The 19,042-nt window shown below is 43.8% G+C and overlaps 1 protein-coding gene across 1 annotated transcript in view; it reads right to left on the bottom strand.

Annotated features, from left to right (window-relative positions):
* Positions 1 to 4,716: 4,716 nt before the first annotated feature.
* NPFFR1 (neuropeptide FF receptor 1) overlaps positions 4,717 to 19,042 on the bottom strand; it is a 34,824-nt gene continuing 20,498 nt past the window's right edge. The window contains exons 3-4 of the mRNA XM_087702096.1: positions 9,823 to 9,922; positions 4,717 to 6,232 (exon numbers count right to left, since the gene is read on the bottom strand). Coding sequence (XP_087558222.1) covers positions 5,341 to 6,232; positions 9,823 to 9,922 — 992 coding nt within the window. The 3' untranslated portion in view covers positions 4,717 to 5,340. The remainder of the gene's footprint in view (positions 6,233 to 9,822; positions 9,923 to 19,042) is intronic.

Below are 19,042 nucleotides of genomic sequence, written 5' to 3'. Positions count from 1 at the left end.
AAAACAAAAAGTCCAGTTGCCTCTTGAAAAAAGCACCTTTCGGACAACCATGACCTCGATGACTGAGTATCTCCATGGACATTTACTGCTGGATCTGATTGTATCTTTCCTTCCTTGCAACAAAATAGTAAATTATTATGGCCAGAATCATACACGCAAGATGGGTATGTTTCTTCGCTTATAACAGCATTGCTCAATCTCAGGACATTTAAGGTTTGAACTTTAACTCCCAGAATTCATATGCTAACATGTGGTCAAGGGAATTCTGGGAGTTGAAGTTTAGACATCTTGAGAAATAATGGTTTATGAATTAAATCACACGGGGACTTGTGCTCTAGTTAAAAGAAGCTCAAGGGTTAAAGTTTGAGCTTCTTTTAACAACCAGGTTATAAAACACCTATTTTTTAAATTGGCCATAATGGTACTGCTTCTGATTAGTTAGAATTTGTTATTACGTCTTACTATGTTATAATTGTATTGATTTGACTAATGATTCTCATCATCTTTGTTTAGCTTCTTATTTGAAATTAATATTAGTTCTTAAATTTAAACCCCTAATGGGATTTCTTTGAAGGAGTATATGAATCAATATGAATCAATATTGGCTTCTGCTTATATTATTGTATACTGTCAGAAATTAGTTTTCTAGCATTTCTCACTATACCACCTTTCTTGCCACAGTTCTTAAGTGAATAACTGCAGCTGATAAGTTAATAGCATAAGTGAATCTGGTTTCCCCATTTGACTGTCAAAAGGTCACAAAAGGCAAATAAAATGAGCCCAGGACACTGAAACCATCATAAATACGAATCTGTTGCCAAACATCAAAATTTTGATCACGTGACCATGAGGATGCTGCAACGGTCGCTAAGTGTGAAAATGGTCGCTAAGTGTGAAAAATGGTAATCAGTCACTTTTTTCAATGCCATTGTAACTTTGGTCACTATACCACCTTTCTTGCCACAGTTCTTAAGTGAATAACTGCAGCTGGTATTTTGTATTTTGGATAGAATCTTTTTTAAAATAGTCTAAGACAATTTAAAAAAAGAATCCACACAGTATAAATTGAAGTAAAACATTTCAAACTATTCCACACAGAATAAATTGAAGTAAAACTATTTTTAAAAATTCTATGCACAATATATTTCAAAGTATTGTGCATAGAATTTTTAAAAATGGTTTCACTTCAATTTATTTTGGATAGAATCTTTTTTTAAATTGTCTTAGACAAATTTAAAAAAAGATTCTATCCAAAATACAAAATACCAGCTGCAGTTATTCACTTAAGAACTGTGGCAAGAAAGATGGTATAATGGGCTTAATGACCAAAGTTACAATGGCATTAAAAAAAGTGAGTGACTGATGACCATTTTTCACACTTAGCGACCATTTTCACACTTAGCGACCGTTGCAGCATCCTCATGGTCACGTGATCAAAATTTTGATGTTTGGCAACAGTTACAATTTATATTTGTAAATTGTAGTTATGTTGAAATAAAAAAAATATTACAATACTATTTTTGCGTTGTATGGAAATTTTTGTTGCTCCATATAAAATTTTTAATCAAGCCCCCCCCCACCCCCAGTCAAAGGTGTCCCTCTTTACTGAAAATCTGGTTACCTTAGTGATGGAGCACCTACAACCTCTGGTGGCAAGCTGTTCCCCTGGTTGTCCTCACTGTTAGGAAGTTTCTCCTTAGTTCTAGGTTACTTCTCTCCTTGATTCATTGCTTCTTTTAAATTTTTTATTTATTTATTAAGAAAATTGATATGGCCGCCCAACTCACTCATGATGACTCTGGGCAATTTACTGAAGTAAAACTTCATTACAAAACCCAATAAACTCTCAACCCCCTGGTGATCAGATGTTGAGGCTCAGTGCAGAGAAGAGCGACAAAGAAGATTAGGAAAAATAGGAGGCTATAACATTTAAAGAAAGGTTGCTGGAATTGGGTTGTTGTTTTTAGTTGCAAATGGTGTACGACCCATCGCGACCCCATGGACCACGTTCCTCCATGCCTTCCTGTCCTCTACCATCCAGTCCATTGAAGCTCATGCCAACTGCTTCAGTGACTCCCTCCAGCCACCTCCTTCTCTGCCATCCCCTTCTTCTTCTTTTGCCCTCCATCATTCCCAGCATGAGGCTCTTCTCCAGGGAGTCCTTCTTTCTCATTAGGTGGCCAAAGTCTTTAAGTTTCCTCTTCAGGATCCGGCCTTCTAAAGAGCAGTCAGGGTTGATCTCCTCTAGGACTGACCAGTTGGATAGCCTTGCAGTCCAAGGGACTCAATGCAGGAGTCTCCTCCAGCACCAGAGTTCAAAGGCCTCCATTCTTTGGTACTCAGCCTTCCTTCTGGTCCAACCTTCAGAGCCATCCATTGCAAATGGGAAAACCATAGCCTTGACTAGACGCCCTTGTGTTGGCAGGGTGATGTCTCTGCTTTTTAGGATGCTGTCTAGATTTGCCATAGCTTTCCTCCCCAAGAGCAAGCGTCTTTTAATTCCTTGGAATTGGGTATGTCTAGTTTAATGAAAAGAAGGACCGAGGTATTGTATTGTGGTTGCTGCAATTAATATACTTAATAACTCCATTTTTATTCTTTATTTTTAATAATAATTTTCATAACAGTTGCTCCTGTTTTTGTAATTACTGTTTTATATTATTATTTTAGTGGATTGTTGTCACCCCTGAGAGTCATTTCTATTGAGATGTACACATTTGAACAATAAATGTATTTATTTTCATATTTAAGGAAAGGCATCGTCTATAAACTAAGCAAAGTTGTAGCTTCCAAGATGTGCCCTTGGGATCTTGAAGTTGGTGGGAATCTACTCAGAGATTAATTGAGGAAAGCTTAATAACAGGGAGTTCTTAACTTAAATCCACACAGAATAAAACTATTTTAATAAATCCTAAGCACAATAAATAAAATATTATTTAAAAATACATTAAAAAATAAAAGAAAAAAACCCAGCTCACTTACCAGTAGGCAGGAACAATCCAATCTAATCTAGGTCAATCCAGAATGATGTAGATGTTAATACAAAGAACTGAGCAAATTAAAATGGTTAAATAGTCCCAGGGAAATATTTTTCAAAGAAAAATGAGGAGCCACCATTTTTTCCCACATGAGCCGACCTCCAACCTCCGTGCCCCTCCCCTCCGGAAAATCCAGGAAGTAACAGTTGCTTCCCTCTCTAGCCAAGTATTTCCTGCAGCTCTATGGTAATGGGTCATTTTTTCTTATAAAACTGAGTAAAAGGGGCGGGGGGTCTGTTTTGCTGCTTTAACGTTTTAATATCTTCAATGAAAGTACTGAGACAGAGAGAGAGGTTAGACAGAGTGTCTTTTGTCTTGCCCCGGTTAGGATTTCTTAAGCAAATCCACTGGGTTTTCAACATGAAGCCAGAAAATCGGGACTTTTTAAAAACGCCCCAGGACACCGGACAAATTGTTATAAAGCGTGACTGTCCCACTGAAATCGGGACGTCTGGTCACCTTATCCTACGGTATTATCAAATCACTGACTTAATCAACTTCAGGGTTGTCTACCAGCAGCAGTGCCAGACCTCAGTGTCTTCCAGCCTATTATGACAAGGACTGATTATGCACCTTCAAGTTGGTGTCAAGTCTTAGCTATTGCATAGCACATTTTCTGTAAGACCATCTGTCCCCAAGCTGAATTTTACTTTAGATCTCCTTTGTTTACCAGGGCCTCAATTCATTCCCAGAGTGGGATTGATTCCATGAGCCAGGTCGTACAATTGCATAATATGAAGCTATCATTTAGAACAGCCGTTCCCAAACTTTCCAGCTTTGCAGACCGGTGTTGGTGACGGAGGTGGCGAGAGGGGATGGTTCTGGGCAAGTGGCAGGCAAGCCGCAGGCGCATCTCCCTTTGAGCAAGTGGCGGGTGCGCATACATGCCTTTCACATAAAGGGAGCTTTGCACTTGCATGCACTTCCCCACTGTTTATGCAAGTGGAGCTTTGTGTGCACACGTGCTCCCACCCACTGCTTGCAAGGCCTGGTTTCAAATGATTTGGAACCCTGATTTAGAAGCACCCATGGTACTGTTGTTGTGGTGATACCTTTTGGTTGTTGTTGACTCCTGGGGACTGCCTGGACTAGAACTGGACTCCTGGAGGTTGCCTGGACTAGAACTGGACTCCTGGAGGCTGGACTAGAACTGGACTCCTGGGGGCTGCCTGGACTAGAACTGGACTCCTGGAGGCTGCCTGGACTAGAACTGGACTCCTGGAGGCTGGACTAGAACTGGACTCCTGGGGGCTGCCTGGACTAGAACTGGACTCCTGGAGGCTGTCTGGACTAGAACTGGACTCCTGGGGGCTGCCAGGACTAGAACTGGACTCCTGGGGGCTCCCAGGACTAGAACTGGACTCCTGGGGACTTCCTGGACTAGAACTCGACTGCTGGAGACTGCCTGGACTAGTACCTGCCGTTTTCCTGGCAAGGTTCCAGAGATGGCTTGCCATTGGCTTCTTCCTAGCGCTGACAAAGAATGAATGGCCCAAGGTGACCCAGCTGACTTTGTGCCTAGGCACTAGAACTCACAGCCTCCTGGTTTCTAACCTTGTTGCCTTAACCACTAAACCCCTGGTGTAGTCTCAGAAAAATTAGTGGAATTATTGCCGGGCTGATTTTGAGCAACAAGAAAATGACTTACGTCTCTTTAGGAGTATGATGCAAAGTTTATTATTTGCATTTGAAGTAGCACAGCCAGTGGAATCCATTGGATGAGGTATTTGCATTATCAATGTATACTCACCATACATAACCCTCCTCCAACTACACCAGATGTTCCTTTAAACAGAGGCAGGGAAGGGGAAATATGCTATGGCAGACTGAAACACATTAGAAGCATTCATCTGTCCCATATCATGTAACCAAAGGTGGGGATTCGAAGATGAGGTTATCTCCCACCACCTTGCATCTTTTCCTTAGTATCAACAATGGTAAAGCATTTGATCTTCATAGTTTGCATAAACCATGTTTCTGAAATGACTATGAACACACAGTGATATCTTGGTACTCAACTGCTTTGAAACTCATCCAATTTGATACAATGTATTTTTGGGGGAAAAACATTTCCCCCCGATACTCATCATTTGTTTGGTACATAATACACAAGCTAGAACATGTCTGCCTTGTGACACACTGTATTATTCCTTATGCAAAAATTGTTTGGCATTCATCATTTTTGGTACTCATTGCGCTTCCCAGAACCACTTAACGATGAGTACAGAGATACCACTGTATTCTGAAAATATCTCGCATCTAGTAAACTCAACTCGTCATTTCAAAGAAGTTTGAAACGCGCTCAGAGGTCCCAAGCAGGGATGCTAACGGTTTTGGGAGAGCAACTTTTACTGTCCAAATCCTCCACCTTCAGCCCGCGGTGAACTGCCTGCCCATTTTTGGTAAGGAACAAGCCTGCTTTCAAAACACTGCTTTCTCCAGAATCGGAGGGCTGCACCGAATCAGAGCCTTGAACTTCGACGAATATCCGATTGCGTGCTCTAAAAAGAGGCCTGCCGTGATTGCGATCAGAATACGTTTCTTGGTGTTCCTTTTCTGCCGAGCAAAAGTGGATGTTGAAAGCAGCTTGGAATCCTCTCCGGAAGTTTTCATTGAAGTACCCATAGATGATTGGGTTGATGCTGCTGTTAAAGAAAGCCAGCCAGTGGGCAAATGGGAAAAAATAAACCGTGATGAGGCTGAGCTGATGGTAGTTCAGGTTCCCATAATCGGTCAGCAGCATTAAAATCCAAAGGGGCAGCCAAGAGAGACTGAAGAACAACGCCACAATAATCAGCATATTGATCACTTTTATTTTCCTCTTGGAGATCCTTCTTCCCTCACTGTCCTCCGACTGGGAGCCTCTTACAGGTGCGGAGGACTTGAAGAGCTTGAAGGCGATCCGCGCATACATGATCACAATGGCGATGAGAGGGCCAAGATAAATGTGCGAGAAGAGGACAGTGGTGTAGATCTTGCGCATTTGGGGGTTTGGCCAGGCCTCCCAGCAGGAGTAAAAAGGGTAGGAGTTATTATAAGCATCCAGCATGAAGTGGTTTTCATCTCGGGTGACAGTCAAGGTAACTGCGGAGGGGCACATAATGATGAAGGCTAAGGCCCAGATGATGATGATGATGATCAGAGCTACTTGTAGGGTTAGTTTTTGTCTGAAAGGATACACAATGCAGCGGAACCTGGAAGAAAAAGAAGAAGCGGTCGGCTCAAATATCGGAACCGCTGTTTGAAACAAGCTTTCTTTTGCGGTTTGCACTTGCACTGCAATTGCACTTAGACTTATATACTGCTTTACAGTGCTTTACAGCCCTCTCTAAGGGGTTTTACAGAGTCAGTATATTGCCTCCAACAATCTGGGTCCTCATTTTACAGACTTTGGAAGGACGGAAGGCTGAATCAACCTTGAGCCTAGTGAGATTCGAACTGCCAAATTGCAGTCAGCCGAAGTAGCCTGCAGTACTGCACTCCAACCAGCGCACCACCAAGGTTTGCTGTAATATCTACTCAACCATCTATTGGGAAGAGTGTTCCCATCTCTTGGGAATCTTTAGATCTCTGCCTGGCGTGTTAATTATAACATGCAATCAACCAACATTATTAAAAAGGAATATTTATTACAACTTGATAACAAGCACTCATTGGCAAAGAATAGTGCGTTAAGGAAAGAAAAAAAAAAAAACCACCAAAAGATTTAGAGAGACCTGGGCTCAAATTATTCTTCTGCTGCAAACCATCAATTTTTATTACTCAACCCAACCTACCTTGCAGGAATTACTGTGATTGGATAATCCCAATATAAAAAATTAATCATATAATAAAATTTGTCAGAAAAAATACTGACAATATCTTCCTGATTTTAAATTTATATATTTATATATTAACATCTCACCACCTAGGAGGTTCATCCTATATATTAACATAAATCATAATATAAATTTTATAAGAATAACTAGATTGATAGATGATTTATAGATGGTAGATAGACGATAGATAGATAAATGATAGATAGGTGATAGATAGATGATAGATACTAGATAGATAGATAGCTGTAGATGTGATCGATAGATAGGTAGGTAGGTAGGTAGGTAGGTAGATAGATAGATAGATAGATAGATAGATAGATAGATAGATAGATAGAGAGGTAGAGGTAGAGGTAGAGGTAGAGGTAGCAGATAGATAGATGATAGATAGATGATAAGATGATAGATGATAGATACATAGATGATAGATGATAGATGATAGATAGATGATAGATAGATAGATAGATAGATAGATAGATAGATAGGTAGGTAGGTAGGTAGGTAGGTAGGTAGGTAGGTAGGTAGGTAGGCAGGCAGGCAGGCAGGCAGGCAGATAGATAGGTAGAGGTAGAGGTAGCAGATAGATAGATGATAGATAGATGATAAGATGATAGATGATAGATACATAGATGATAGATGATAGATGATAGATAGATGATAGATAGATAGATAGATAGATAGATAGATAGATAGATAGATAGATAGATAGATAGGTAGGTAGGTAGGTAGGTAGGTAGGTAGGTAGGTAGGTAGGTAGGCAGGCAGGCAGGCAGGCAGGCAGATAGATAGGTAGAGGTAGAGGTAGCAGATAGATAGATGATAGATAGATGATAAGATGATAGATGATAGATACATAGATGATAGATGGTAGATGATAGATAGATGATAGATAGATAGATAGATAGATAGATAGATAGGTAGGTAGGTAGGTAGGTAGGTAGGTAGGTAGGTAGGTAGGCAGGCAGGCAGGCAGGCAGGCAGGCAGATAGATAGGTAGAGGTAGAGGTAGCAGATAGATAGATGATAGATAGATGATAAGATGATAGATGATAGATACATAGATGATAGATGGTAGATGATAGATAGATGATAAATAGATGATAGATAGATAGATAGATAGATAGATAGATAGATAGATAGATAGGTAGGTAGGTAGGTAGGTAGGTAGGTAGGTAGAGGTAGAGGTAGCAGATAGATGATAGATAGATGATAAGATGATAGATACATAGATGATAGATGATAGATAGATAGATAGATGATAGATAGATGATAAGATGATAGATACATAGATGATAGATGATAGATAGATAGATAGATGATAGATAGATGATAAGATGATAGATACATAGATGATAGATGATAGATAGATGATAGATAGATAGATAGATAGATAGATAGATAGATGGATGGATAGATAGATAGATAGATAGATGATAGATTCCCTGAAAATACAACCTGTCCTGTAACTAAGGCCTTGCCACATTTTTCGCATGGGCAAAAATATAAGCTCCCCTGAAAATAATCCCCCTGGACAACCCCCCCTCCATCCGGGCAGAGCACCACTCACCGACCTAGCAGTATCCCGAAGGTGCCAAGCTGCTGGAGCTGTGGGGGGAGAAAGGCGCTCACATTGCTTGCCGCCTTTGGGATACCGCTAGGTTGAAGAGTGACGTTCTGCCTGGCCAGAGGGGGGAGTTGCCAGGCGGCTGCTCCCTTGCGAGCGGGCTCCCAAAGAGCCGGACACAGCCTCAGGAGTGAAGCAGCCATGAGGTGACCACGCTCACGAGCAGCCGCCCGGCAAACCCCCTCTCCAGCTGGGCATAGTGCCAATCACTGACCTAGGGGTATCCGTAAGGCGCCAAGCCACATGGCACTCTGCCCACCCCCCAGCTCCCGCGGCTTGGCACATTCAGGATACCCCCTAGGTCAGTGCATGGAGCTCTGCCCGGCTGGAGAGGGTGGTTGCATGAGCGCCTGTTCTGCCCCCAGCTCTATCGGCCCACAACCATAGAGTGCAGTCCCAGAGTGGCCATTGCTAGAAGAATTGGAAGCCGAGTTCCGGAGTTTGGAAGCCGGAGAAGAAGTTATGCTTGAAGTGTGGTGGCGGCGGCAGCGAAAGTGGTGGCAGTGCCCTGGCCCTGCAGGGAAAACTGGGCCATGCCATGGTGAGGCTGTGAGGTATGCGAGCTGGGGGCAGAACAGGCGCTCGCGCAACCACCCTCTCCAGCCGGGCAGAGCTCCATGCACTGACCTAGGAGGTATCCCAAATGTTCCAAGCTGCGGGAGCTGGGGAGCGGGCAGAGCACCACGTGGCTTGGCGCCTTAGGAATACCTCCTAAGTCAGTGAATGGCACTCTGCCCGGCTGGAGAAGGGGTTTGCCGGGCGGCTGTTCATGAGCGTGGTCACCTCATGGTTGCTTCGCCCCTGAGGCTGTGTCCGGCTCTTCGGGGGCCCGCTCGCAAGGGAGCAACTGCCCAGCACAACCCAAAACCATAAGCCCTTCCCTGATAATAAGGCCCAAGCTATATTTTGTGGATCAAAAGAAAATAAGACCTTGTCTTATTTTGGGGGAAACAGGGTAGATAGCTGTAGATGTAGGAGAGAGAGGGGGAGTAGAGGAGAGAGAGAGATTTACAAAAGTCATCAATAAAGAGAGGTTCATAAGGGCTAGAATCCAGAGTTCACTTTAATAGAAAGTACAATTATAAGAAGAGATACATAAATAATGCTTAATATTGGGTAATCATTTTTTAAAAGCATTATCCCAGCTTGTTGGAATTAAGAGACTATTCACTTCTTTGTTTCAGGCAGCAAAGAGGGGATTTTTTGGAGCAAGTAGGGAGAACAGAAGCTTGAAGAAAAAGGTCAACTAAGAGAAGAAATTTCAGATCATTAGAATGTCAGGTGACTTTGTAGTTTCATTTTCAGACTGAAGGGAAAGAATAGAAAATTAGTGAGTCAAGCTTACCTCTCTACTGCAATGGCCACCAGGGTAAACACAGAAGCTGAGACCGACATGCCTTGGACCAACCCACTCATCTTACACATAAAAGTATCAAATGGCCAGCCTGGAAGATAAGCAGAACGTAAGAATGTTTGCAGGAACTGGGTATGTTTAGTTTGATGAAAAGAAGGACTAGGTGACCAGATTTTCAGATTGGTAAAGAGGGACACCTTTGACCGCGAGCTAGGGTGTGCATGGCCAGCTCGACATCACTTGTGTCAGGCCTGCCTGTAGGCCCAAGCACTCTGCCAGCGAAAATGGGCTCCCGAGTTCCCGAAAATGGGCTTCCAAGCTTCATTTTTGCTGGCAGAAGCTCCGTGGGATAGATCTAAGCACCCTGTGGGCCGGATACGGCCCCTGGGCCTTGAGTTCGACGCCCCTGATTTATTGTAATCAAACCTGTGATCACAACCTCTCTAGTTCCTTCCTCGTGCTATTAATTTGTCAGCGGCTAATTGTTTTAAGGGGGCTTGGTGAAGACTTCTGAGAATACTGTCGACAACCAACCAACCAACCAACCAACCAACCAACCAACCAACCAACCAACCAGCAAGGGGATCATTGAACACATCAACACTAAACTCTCATTTGAAGCACAAATGACCAGATTCAAATTATCCTGCTTTGAACATAATATCAGGGGTGGGCTTCAAAATTTTTAGCAAGGGGTTCTCTGCCTGGTTGCTGGGTGGGCGTTGCCATGATGGGCTTGGCCTAGTTGGCCTCCTGCACCATAGCTGGGTATGTGTGTGTTTTTGCCCTCCCCAGGGTCCAGAGGCTTTCCTTGATCCTCCGGAAGGGTGAAAACAGCCTCCCCAGGTTCCAGAGGCCCTCTGGAGGCTGGAAACAGGCACGTTTGTGGTTTTTCCAAACTTCCAGTAGGTCAGATTTTTGCCTTCCCTGAGCCTCTGAGTGCGCCCTGCACTTACCTGCATTCAAAACGGGGCCAGCCAGGAGTGGGATATGGGGGTTCTCCGCACTGCACAGAATTTTAGCTAGAGGTTTTCTCGAACTCCTGCGAACCCCCAGCAGCCCACCCCTGCATGATATTATGCAAATATTCACCTGTGGAAAAGGCTTGATTGTTGATAAAGATGGAAGGAAACAGAAAAAGAGGACAACTAACAGCAAGGAAGATGGAATTAGTTACAGAGATAATGGGGGCACGTTTGGAAGACCTGAAAAATAAGATTAGGGATAGATTGTCCTGGAGAAAATCTATTTATGTGGATGCTAGGATTATGAAATGAGACATAAACAATTTAAAAATTGTGTTAGGATTTTTTCACAATTTCAAGATTTATTTTTATAGACGTTGCATGCTCGTCTCTTATGATGTATGGTCTTAGAGAAGACTGTAAGTATATTTTGATTGATTGCTCCGAATGGACTTTTAGATATATTGAAATCGGTTCCACCACAAAACCGCGTTCGACTAAAGCGCGCTCGACGAAACCGCGTAGCTGACGTCATCACAGTGCAACGAAAAAAGCACGCTGTAAACGCTAAAGCTAAAATTAACCCCTAAACCTAAACCTAACCCCCCTAAACCTAATCCTAAACCTAATCCTAAACCTAATCCTTAACCTAACCCTAAACCTAACCCTAAACCTAACCCTAAACCTAACCCTTAACCTAACGCTAAACCTAATTCTAACCCTTAACCTAACCCTAAACCTAACCCTAAACCTAACCCTTACCTTAACTTGAATCGGCTTGCTTTCAAAGCGCTATTTAAAGCGCCTTTTTTTCTCCGCGGTTGCTGTTGTCGCCCTGCTGATGACGTCAGCGACGCAGTTTAATCGGGTGCGCTTTAGTGGAGCGCGGTTTTGTCGTGCCACGATTGAAATCCATTGCTTCAACTGGGTCTGAGCATGCTCATATCTAAGATGTCCAGTCGTACAAATGGTGGAGTCCAAGGGATAAGGCCCAAAATGTATGAATTTGGGAGATGTTTTTTTATTTAAGACAATAATAATGAGTAAAAATAGTAAATACCATGATTCCCTCTGAAATAGTAGGTTGAATTCCGAGTTTAATAGAATAAAATCATCCAAAACACAGTTGGAAAAAAAAATCCATAAAATTTCTCTGATTTACTTGTTTGCACTGCTGTACACTTTTGTACATCAGCTATAGATTCTTGTCAGCCAACACTATAAAATAATACATATAACAGAAACATATAAATACATAGAATGAAAGTAAGATGATTAGCCAATAACAGTAGATGATACTAACTTACTATCCTCCAAAACATTTTTGAAAATATCTACAGACCCCTCAAATCTTGGACATAAAGTAGTTCAGCTCCTCCCCTCGGGACATTGCTATAGGGCAGTGATCTATAGGGCAGTGAGGGTTAACCTTTTCGGCACTGAGTACTGAAACTGGAGCGGGCGCCGGAACACCAGAACCCGAAAGAGAGCAGCTGGCGGGTGCGCATGTGCATGGCGATCAGCTCTCTTCTGCAGCCAGCTGTTCTTCTAGATCAGTCACACGCATGCACGCCAGCCAGGTGGCCCAGAGCGCATGTGCACCAACCAGCTACTCTCTTCCAGGTTCCGGTTCACACATATGCGTCGGCCAGCTGGTCTTTGCACGAAGACCAGCTGGCTGATGCACAAGCACAGCGGACCAGCTTTCCGGTGCACATGTGCACAATGGAATCCAGAAATGTAGCTGGCGACAGTGCACATGCCCACAGAGAGGGCTCTATGTGCCACCTCCAGCATGTGTGCCATAGGTTCACCATCACGACTATAGGGCATTTTATGCCAAAAGAACCAGACACAGTTTTTCTCCCCATGCCAGCACTCTTCCAAACACATAATGCCCACAACATTGTGTTTGCCTAAGTACACTTACCATGTAGTAGGATTGTATCAGTGGTGGGTTCCTACCGTTTTGGCCCGTTTCGGCCGAACCAGTAGTAGTTTGGTAGCCTGGGTTGCTGGAACCTGCCACACCCTCGAACTGGTTCCCCAGCGATGCCATAGGTGGCACCATCTTATTTTTTGCTTCTGCGTATGCGCAGAGCAATTTTTATTGCATTTATGATCAAATGTGCAGGCACACACGCAAAATTGTCCGCACACCGAACCAGCAGCAATGCCGGCAGCAACCCACTCCTGGACTGTATTGCTATCATCCTTTTCATCTTTCCTATTACCTTCTATTGGTATCTAGATAACCTATTGGTATCTATGGTATCTTTGTTATTTATATGTACACTGAGAGCTTCAGCATCAGAGGCAAATTCCTTGTGTGCCCAATCACACTTGGCCAATAAAGAATACTCAATTCAATTCAATTTCTCCACAACAGGAGGTCCAGCAAGACATTGTGCCAAATGGACCTTTCGTCTTAATGAAAAGATGAAAGGGGCTTTGCAGAGGAGGGCTATCATTTATTTCATTCAAATAAAATTGTACTGGTGTCAAACAAGGATGTTGGAAGTTTAACTTCAATGCCAGATTTTGAATGTTTGTGGTTGTAAGCCTCTGCTTCACTTGCTTGCTATCGGCTGCCATAGAAACGGGGAGGGTGGGGGCATGGTATTTGGGACGGGAATTGTATGGTACTGGAGGAGATATGTAAAGGGGAGTTTTGTTCTCACCATCTTCTGTGCTTGCTGATGGCCGATGTTTAGACCTGGTCAAGACCAACTTTCTCACATACCAACCTGATGAGGCCTTTTGAAGATGCACTCCACATGACACCTTAGGGAGCTGTAGACTGGACACTGGGATGGGGTAATTGGAGGGAGGAGGCTGGGTAATAGACAAGTACATTGATATGTACTTGTTCGCGCCTTTTTGGCTCAGATCTTGCTTTTCTTTCACTGCTATCTTTTCATAACCAGTAAAAGTAACTTTAATTCCATGAACAATGGAGTTGGGAGTTTTCTTTCTTGGTAATTGATGGAGGCACGACTGACATCAACCATCAGCATGCGCAGAAGATGATGAGAACAAAAGTCCCCTTTACATATCTCCTCCAGTACCATACAATTCCTGTCCCAAATACTATGCCCCCACTCTCCCCGTTTCTATGGTAGCCAATAGCAAGCAAGCAAAGCAGAGGCTGACATCGGTTTTAGTGCCATGATGGCGAACCTATGGCACGCATGCCACAGGTGACACGTGGAACCCTCTCTGCAGGCACGCAAGCCATCACCCCAGTTCAACTCCATCGTGCATGCACGCTCCCACCAAATAGCTGATTTTCGGGTCTCTGCCACGCATGCATGGGTGGCGGGGTGCATGCAGGATATGCACACACATGTTGGGGGGGCCGGGGGTGCATGTGAATGTGCAGGGGTGGGGGGAGTGTGGGGGCATTTCTGGCCCCAGGAGGCTTCAGGGAGGACTGCTAGGCCCGAAATGGAGTGTGGGTGAGGGTCCACATGCCCATGAGCAGGAGAGGGGGAGCGCAGGGGGTTCGCGCACATATTGCATTATGGGTGTGGGCACACACGCGAATGCACACTTTCAGCATGCAACAACTAAAAGGCTAGCCATCATTATTTTAGTTGATGTATGTATTTTGCTGTTTTCAGTAATGTTGTTTTCATTGTTGTTTGAGTGCTTCTCAAAGTTTGACATAAAATGGGTGGCTTTTTGAATGATTTCAATTAAATAAGTAAATAAATAAATAAATAAATAAGTAAATAAACCTGGTATCTTCCATAAAACTTGGATTTCAATTTCCCATATTCCCAGGGTGAGAAATTTGGGACTGATCTCTTTTGGGAGGCACCAGAATAAGGAATGCATAAACAATATAAGAAAAATACAGAACAATCTTAAATCAGTTTAAAACGTTTTGCTCAAAAGGGGATAATCAACCCATTTTCTACCTGATTAACAATTCTGATTATCTGCCTGGGTGATGAAGAAACTGTCATCTTTATTTTTGTGATCACCACTCCACCCCCTCATGGACACTCCAGACTAGTAATTACTTTTTCATTATAGAGAATGATTTGGGTTTGCAAATTTAAATACCAAACATCACAAGCTTATATCACTGGGCTGATTAGAAAGCTCATTCAATTGCAAAATTACAGCAATATGCAATTGCAATATTTTGCAGTCTCCACTAGGGGTCTCCATGCCCACATGATCACAGTCAGCTACTGTATGTATGAGAGAGCACTATTCTTCTTGAAGTCTGTTTAAAAATGTCCAGTGTATTTATTTATAAAATGTATGTGCCACTCATCCCATGGCGTGGCCATGGTGGGTGTGGCCTACTCGGCCTCCTGCACCATGGAGGAGGGATTTTCACCCTCCCCAGGCTCTGGAGGCTCTCAGATGGCTGGAAAAGGGCCCTTTTTCGGACTTCCAGGGTTTCCAGTAGGCCCATTTTTTGCCCTCCCCAGGCTCCGGCGGCTTTCCCTGAGCTGAAAACAGCTTCTCCTGGACTCTGGTGGCCCTCCAGAGCTCGGAAATGGGCCCGATTCCAGACTTCTGGGAGGCCCGTTTTTTGCCCTCCCACAGCCTCCGCGTGGGCCCTGCACTTACCTGGCATGATAAACGGGCTGCGTCCTTGCAACAACCAGTTCAGCAAACCGGATGCAAAATTAACATCTCATTCACCTGAACCGGTGCGAACCGGCTGAATCCCACCCCTGGTCAGGCTGAGAGAGAAGGATTGGCCCAAAGTCACCCAGTTGTTTTGATTTAAATATTTAAATGATATTTACATTTGCCTAAAACAGGATTAGAACTCACAGACTCCTGGTTTCTAGCTTGATCCCTTCACCACTAGACCAAACCAATGGTGGGTTGCAGGTGGTATGCGTACCGGATCCTGCCTGGAGTACCAGGTACTGTTCTGTTCCGGTGCTCCAGAGGTGGCTAAGTGCCGCCCGCCCGCCCTCTTTATCTGTGCTTTATGCTTTTGATGCGTCTGCGTATGCACATGGCACATACAGCACCTGTGCAATGCTCCATGGAGCAGCTGGAGCATTGCGGAGGCTTGCGGAAGTGTCATTTGATACTAGAACGCATGCGCGCACTGCGCCCGTGCATGTTGATAACTCCAGGGTTGGAACGGAATCCGGAACCCACCACTGAACCAAACTGACTTTCTTGTTTCTTATTAGCAAGTGGAGAAATGCCTGTCCCCACCTCCCCCAAGTTACTCTGGGCAATTTCTTTATTTTGCTGTACTCAATTGCAGATGGCTTGATTTTTGGTAGCTAATCACTTTCATTCTGCCTTTGTTAAGCTGAGCAATACAGGTAAGTCTTTGATTTGCAACCATTCGTTTAGTGACTGGTCAAAAACACAATGGTACTGAAAAAAGTTATTTAGGACCGTTTTTCACACGTTTCATACAACCATTGTAGCATCCCTGTGACCACGTGATCCAAATTCACATGCTTGGCAACTGGCAGGTATTTTTGACTGTTGCAGTGTTTCCTTCTGACAAGCAAAGTCGATGGGGAAGCCAGATTCACTTAGCCACCGTGTTACCACTTGAGAGACCGCCTGCTGCCAATTACCTCCAATAGACCGATTAGCTCCCACAGATTAGGCCTCCTCCGAATTCCATCCGCCGGCCAATGCCGACTGGCGACTACCCGGAGGAGAGCCTTCTCTGTGGCTGCTCCGACCCTCTGGAACGAACTCCCCGTGGAGATTCGAACCCTCACCACCCTCCAGGCCTTCCGCAAAGCCCTTAAAACCTGGCTGTTCCAACAGGCCTGGAGCTTTTGCCCCCCCCCTCGAATGGTATGGCTATTGTGTGCTTTTAAATTGTGTATAGTTCTGTTCGTCTTTTTTATCCCTTATCTGTACCCCCTTCCCTGACTTGGATTGTGAGCCGCCCTGAGTCCCCTTCGGGGAAAAGGGCGGCATATAAATGCAATAAATTCAATTCAATTCAATTACTAACTTAACAACTGCAGTGATTCATTTAACAACCGTGGCAAGAAAGGTTGTAAAATGAGGCAAAACCCATCTAACCGTCTTGCTTAGCAACAGATATTTCTGGTTCATCTGTAGTCTTATACTTGAGGGCTACCTGTGCTACACTCAGGGGTGGGCTGCTACGGGTTTGCTCGAGTTCGGGAGAACCCGTAACTAACATTATATCCAGTTTGGAGAACCTCCAAATCTGGTTGGCCCCATCTACCCCTCCCAGGAGTCTCCACGCAGCCTGTTTTGGATACAAGGAAGTGCAGAGTCTGCACAGAGTCTTGGGGAGGGAGAGAAAACGAGCCTCCCAGAAGTTCCAGAAGGCTGGAAATGGGCCTCTGGAGCCTGAGGGAAACAGTTTTCACCCTCCCAGAGGCTTGAGAAAAGCCTCGGAACCCGGAGAAGGTGAAAACGTGTGTGTCCGTCCGCCCCCTCCCCTCCCGGTGGTGCAGGAGGCTGACTAGGCCACGCCCACCATGGCCACGCCCACCCAGCAACTGGGCAGAGTACATTGCTGAAATTTTTGAAGCCTACCTCTGACTACACTACTTTATTTTCTGCAAGGAAAGCATGAAGAGAGGGACTTTGTTTAGGGGCGAAAATAATTCCTTTGGCTTGTTTAAGGAATATGTAAGGGGGAACTGTAGAGGTTATAGGGAATGACCTTGAATAATGCAGGGAGTGTTGCTGCCAAGTCAATAAATGGGGCTTGGCCCTCAAAGTTAAAGGAAAGAAAGGAAAATAATATTCAGATTTGCAAGATTCTGTTACTATGAACCAGGGGTGGGTTTCTTGCCCCGTTCCAACCGGTTCGGTTGGAACGGGGCCGGCGGCGTCCTCGTGCACGTGTGCAGTGCACGCATGCGTACTAGCGCCTGTGCGATGCTCCAGCTGCTCCTGGAGGATCGCGCAGGCGCTGTATGCGTTCTGCACATGCGTGGAAGCGCAGAACTCGTCAAAACCGGGTAAGAAACGCAGGCGGGCGGGTGGATCCTTCAGCGTTCCCGGAAGTTACTTACTTCCGGGTTCGCCGACCAACCGGTTCGCAGGGACCGCTGCGAACCGCCTGAAACCCACCCCTGCTATGAACGTACAAAAAAGTTAGTACTGTCCTACATAACATTGGATTTCTTAGTCTGGCCTACATTTTACACTGAACCTTGTCCCTGTCATTTTAGCAAGAATGAGGGAAATGTCCTGGAAATAAATTCTCATCTCCTTTCAGCCATAACACTATTTCCCCCATTTTGTTCAAAAAAGAAGTAAATATACATTGTTTCTTGGTAGATTAAGCGGTTTGTCTATTCATTATGTGGAGAAATTAGTCAGAAGAAATATTTTGCACAGAAGTAGTGCTGGCAAATGAAACCCGAAAATATGTCCAAAAATATATTGTGAATTTTCCCTTCATATGAATTTTTTTTTGAGCTCTGCCATCTCTCAAAGCAGTGTGAAAAAATTCATATCAATTTGAACATATTCCTGGGTGGATGTGCACATCCATATAGTTTTCTTGACAACATATGCAGAGGAAAAATACATTCATCATTGACTTTTTCTCCGGATTTCCTCCCATGCCCCCATCCCAATTTCGCATACAAGGTTACAGTCAGATTTTCGAAACAAATGTTTAAAATCAAGACAGAAAATGTGGCCATTTGATGGAAATAGATGGCAAAAATAACATTGTCGTGGGTTCTTAAGTGTATTTTTCATTCATTCATTTATTAAATTGGCACAGTCACCCCTTTACAAGAAATGACTCTGGGCTGAGTACAATAATCAAACAAAAACAACAATTAAAATGCAATCATTATAAAAATATAAAACAATAATTGTTAACATTTAAATATATTAAAAGCAAAATATGCTGTTTGATTAAAATTAGAATGCGCTTGATGGATTGTCAAATGTAGCTCTAAAGAGCTAATCAACATTCACGAGCATAAATATGCTTTTAAGATGTCCAACACTTTACATAACAAGAAAGTGTGTTTTCACTTGCTCAAAATTTGCCTGCCCACACTGAATAAGCCCTGATGAAAAAAATCTGATTTATTTTAAAGTGCCAGCTGGCTGCATAAGTGCAACTTCCTGGTTACGTTACAAAAAATTAAGATAAAAAGCTACCGGGGGGGGGGGGGGGGGGGAGGGACATTCTCAAAAATGCTTTCTATCTTTCTATATCGATTGGTGCACCTCAGAACTCATTTGCAGTTTGCTTTGAGAAAATAAACATATCTTCAGTTCTGCTC

The sequence above is a fragment of the Thamnophis sirtalis genome, unplaced genomic scaffold (assembly GCF_051295495.1).
Source record: "Thamnophis sirtalis isolate CommonGarterSnake01/CBP01778 unplaced genomic scaffold, rThaSir2_p1.2 scaffold_15, whole genome shotgun sequence".
In the NCBI taxonomy this organism is placed as follows: domain Eukaryota; kingdom Metazoa; phylum Chordata; class Lepidosauria; order Squamata; family Natricidae; genus Thamnophis; species Thamnophis sirtalis.
This window is presented reverse-complemented; position numbering and strand designations above follow the sequence as displayed.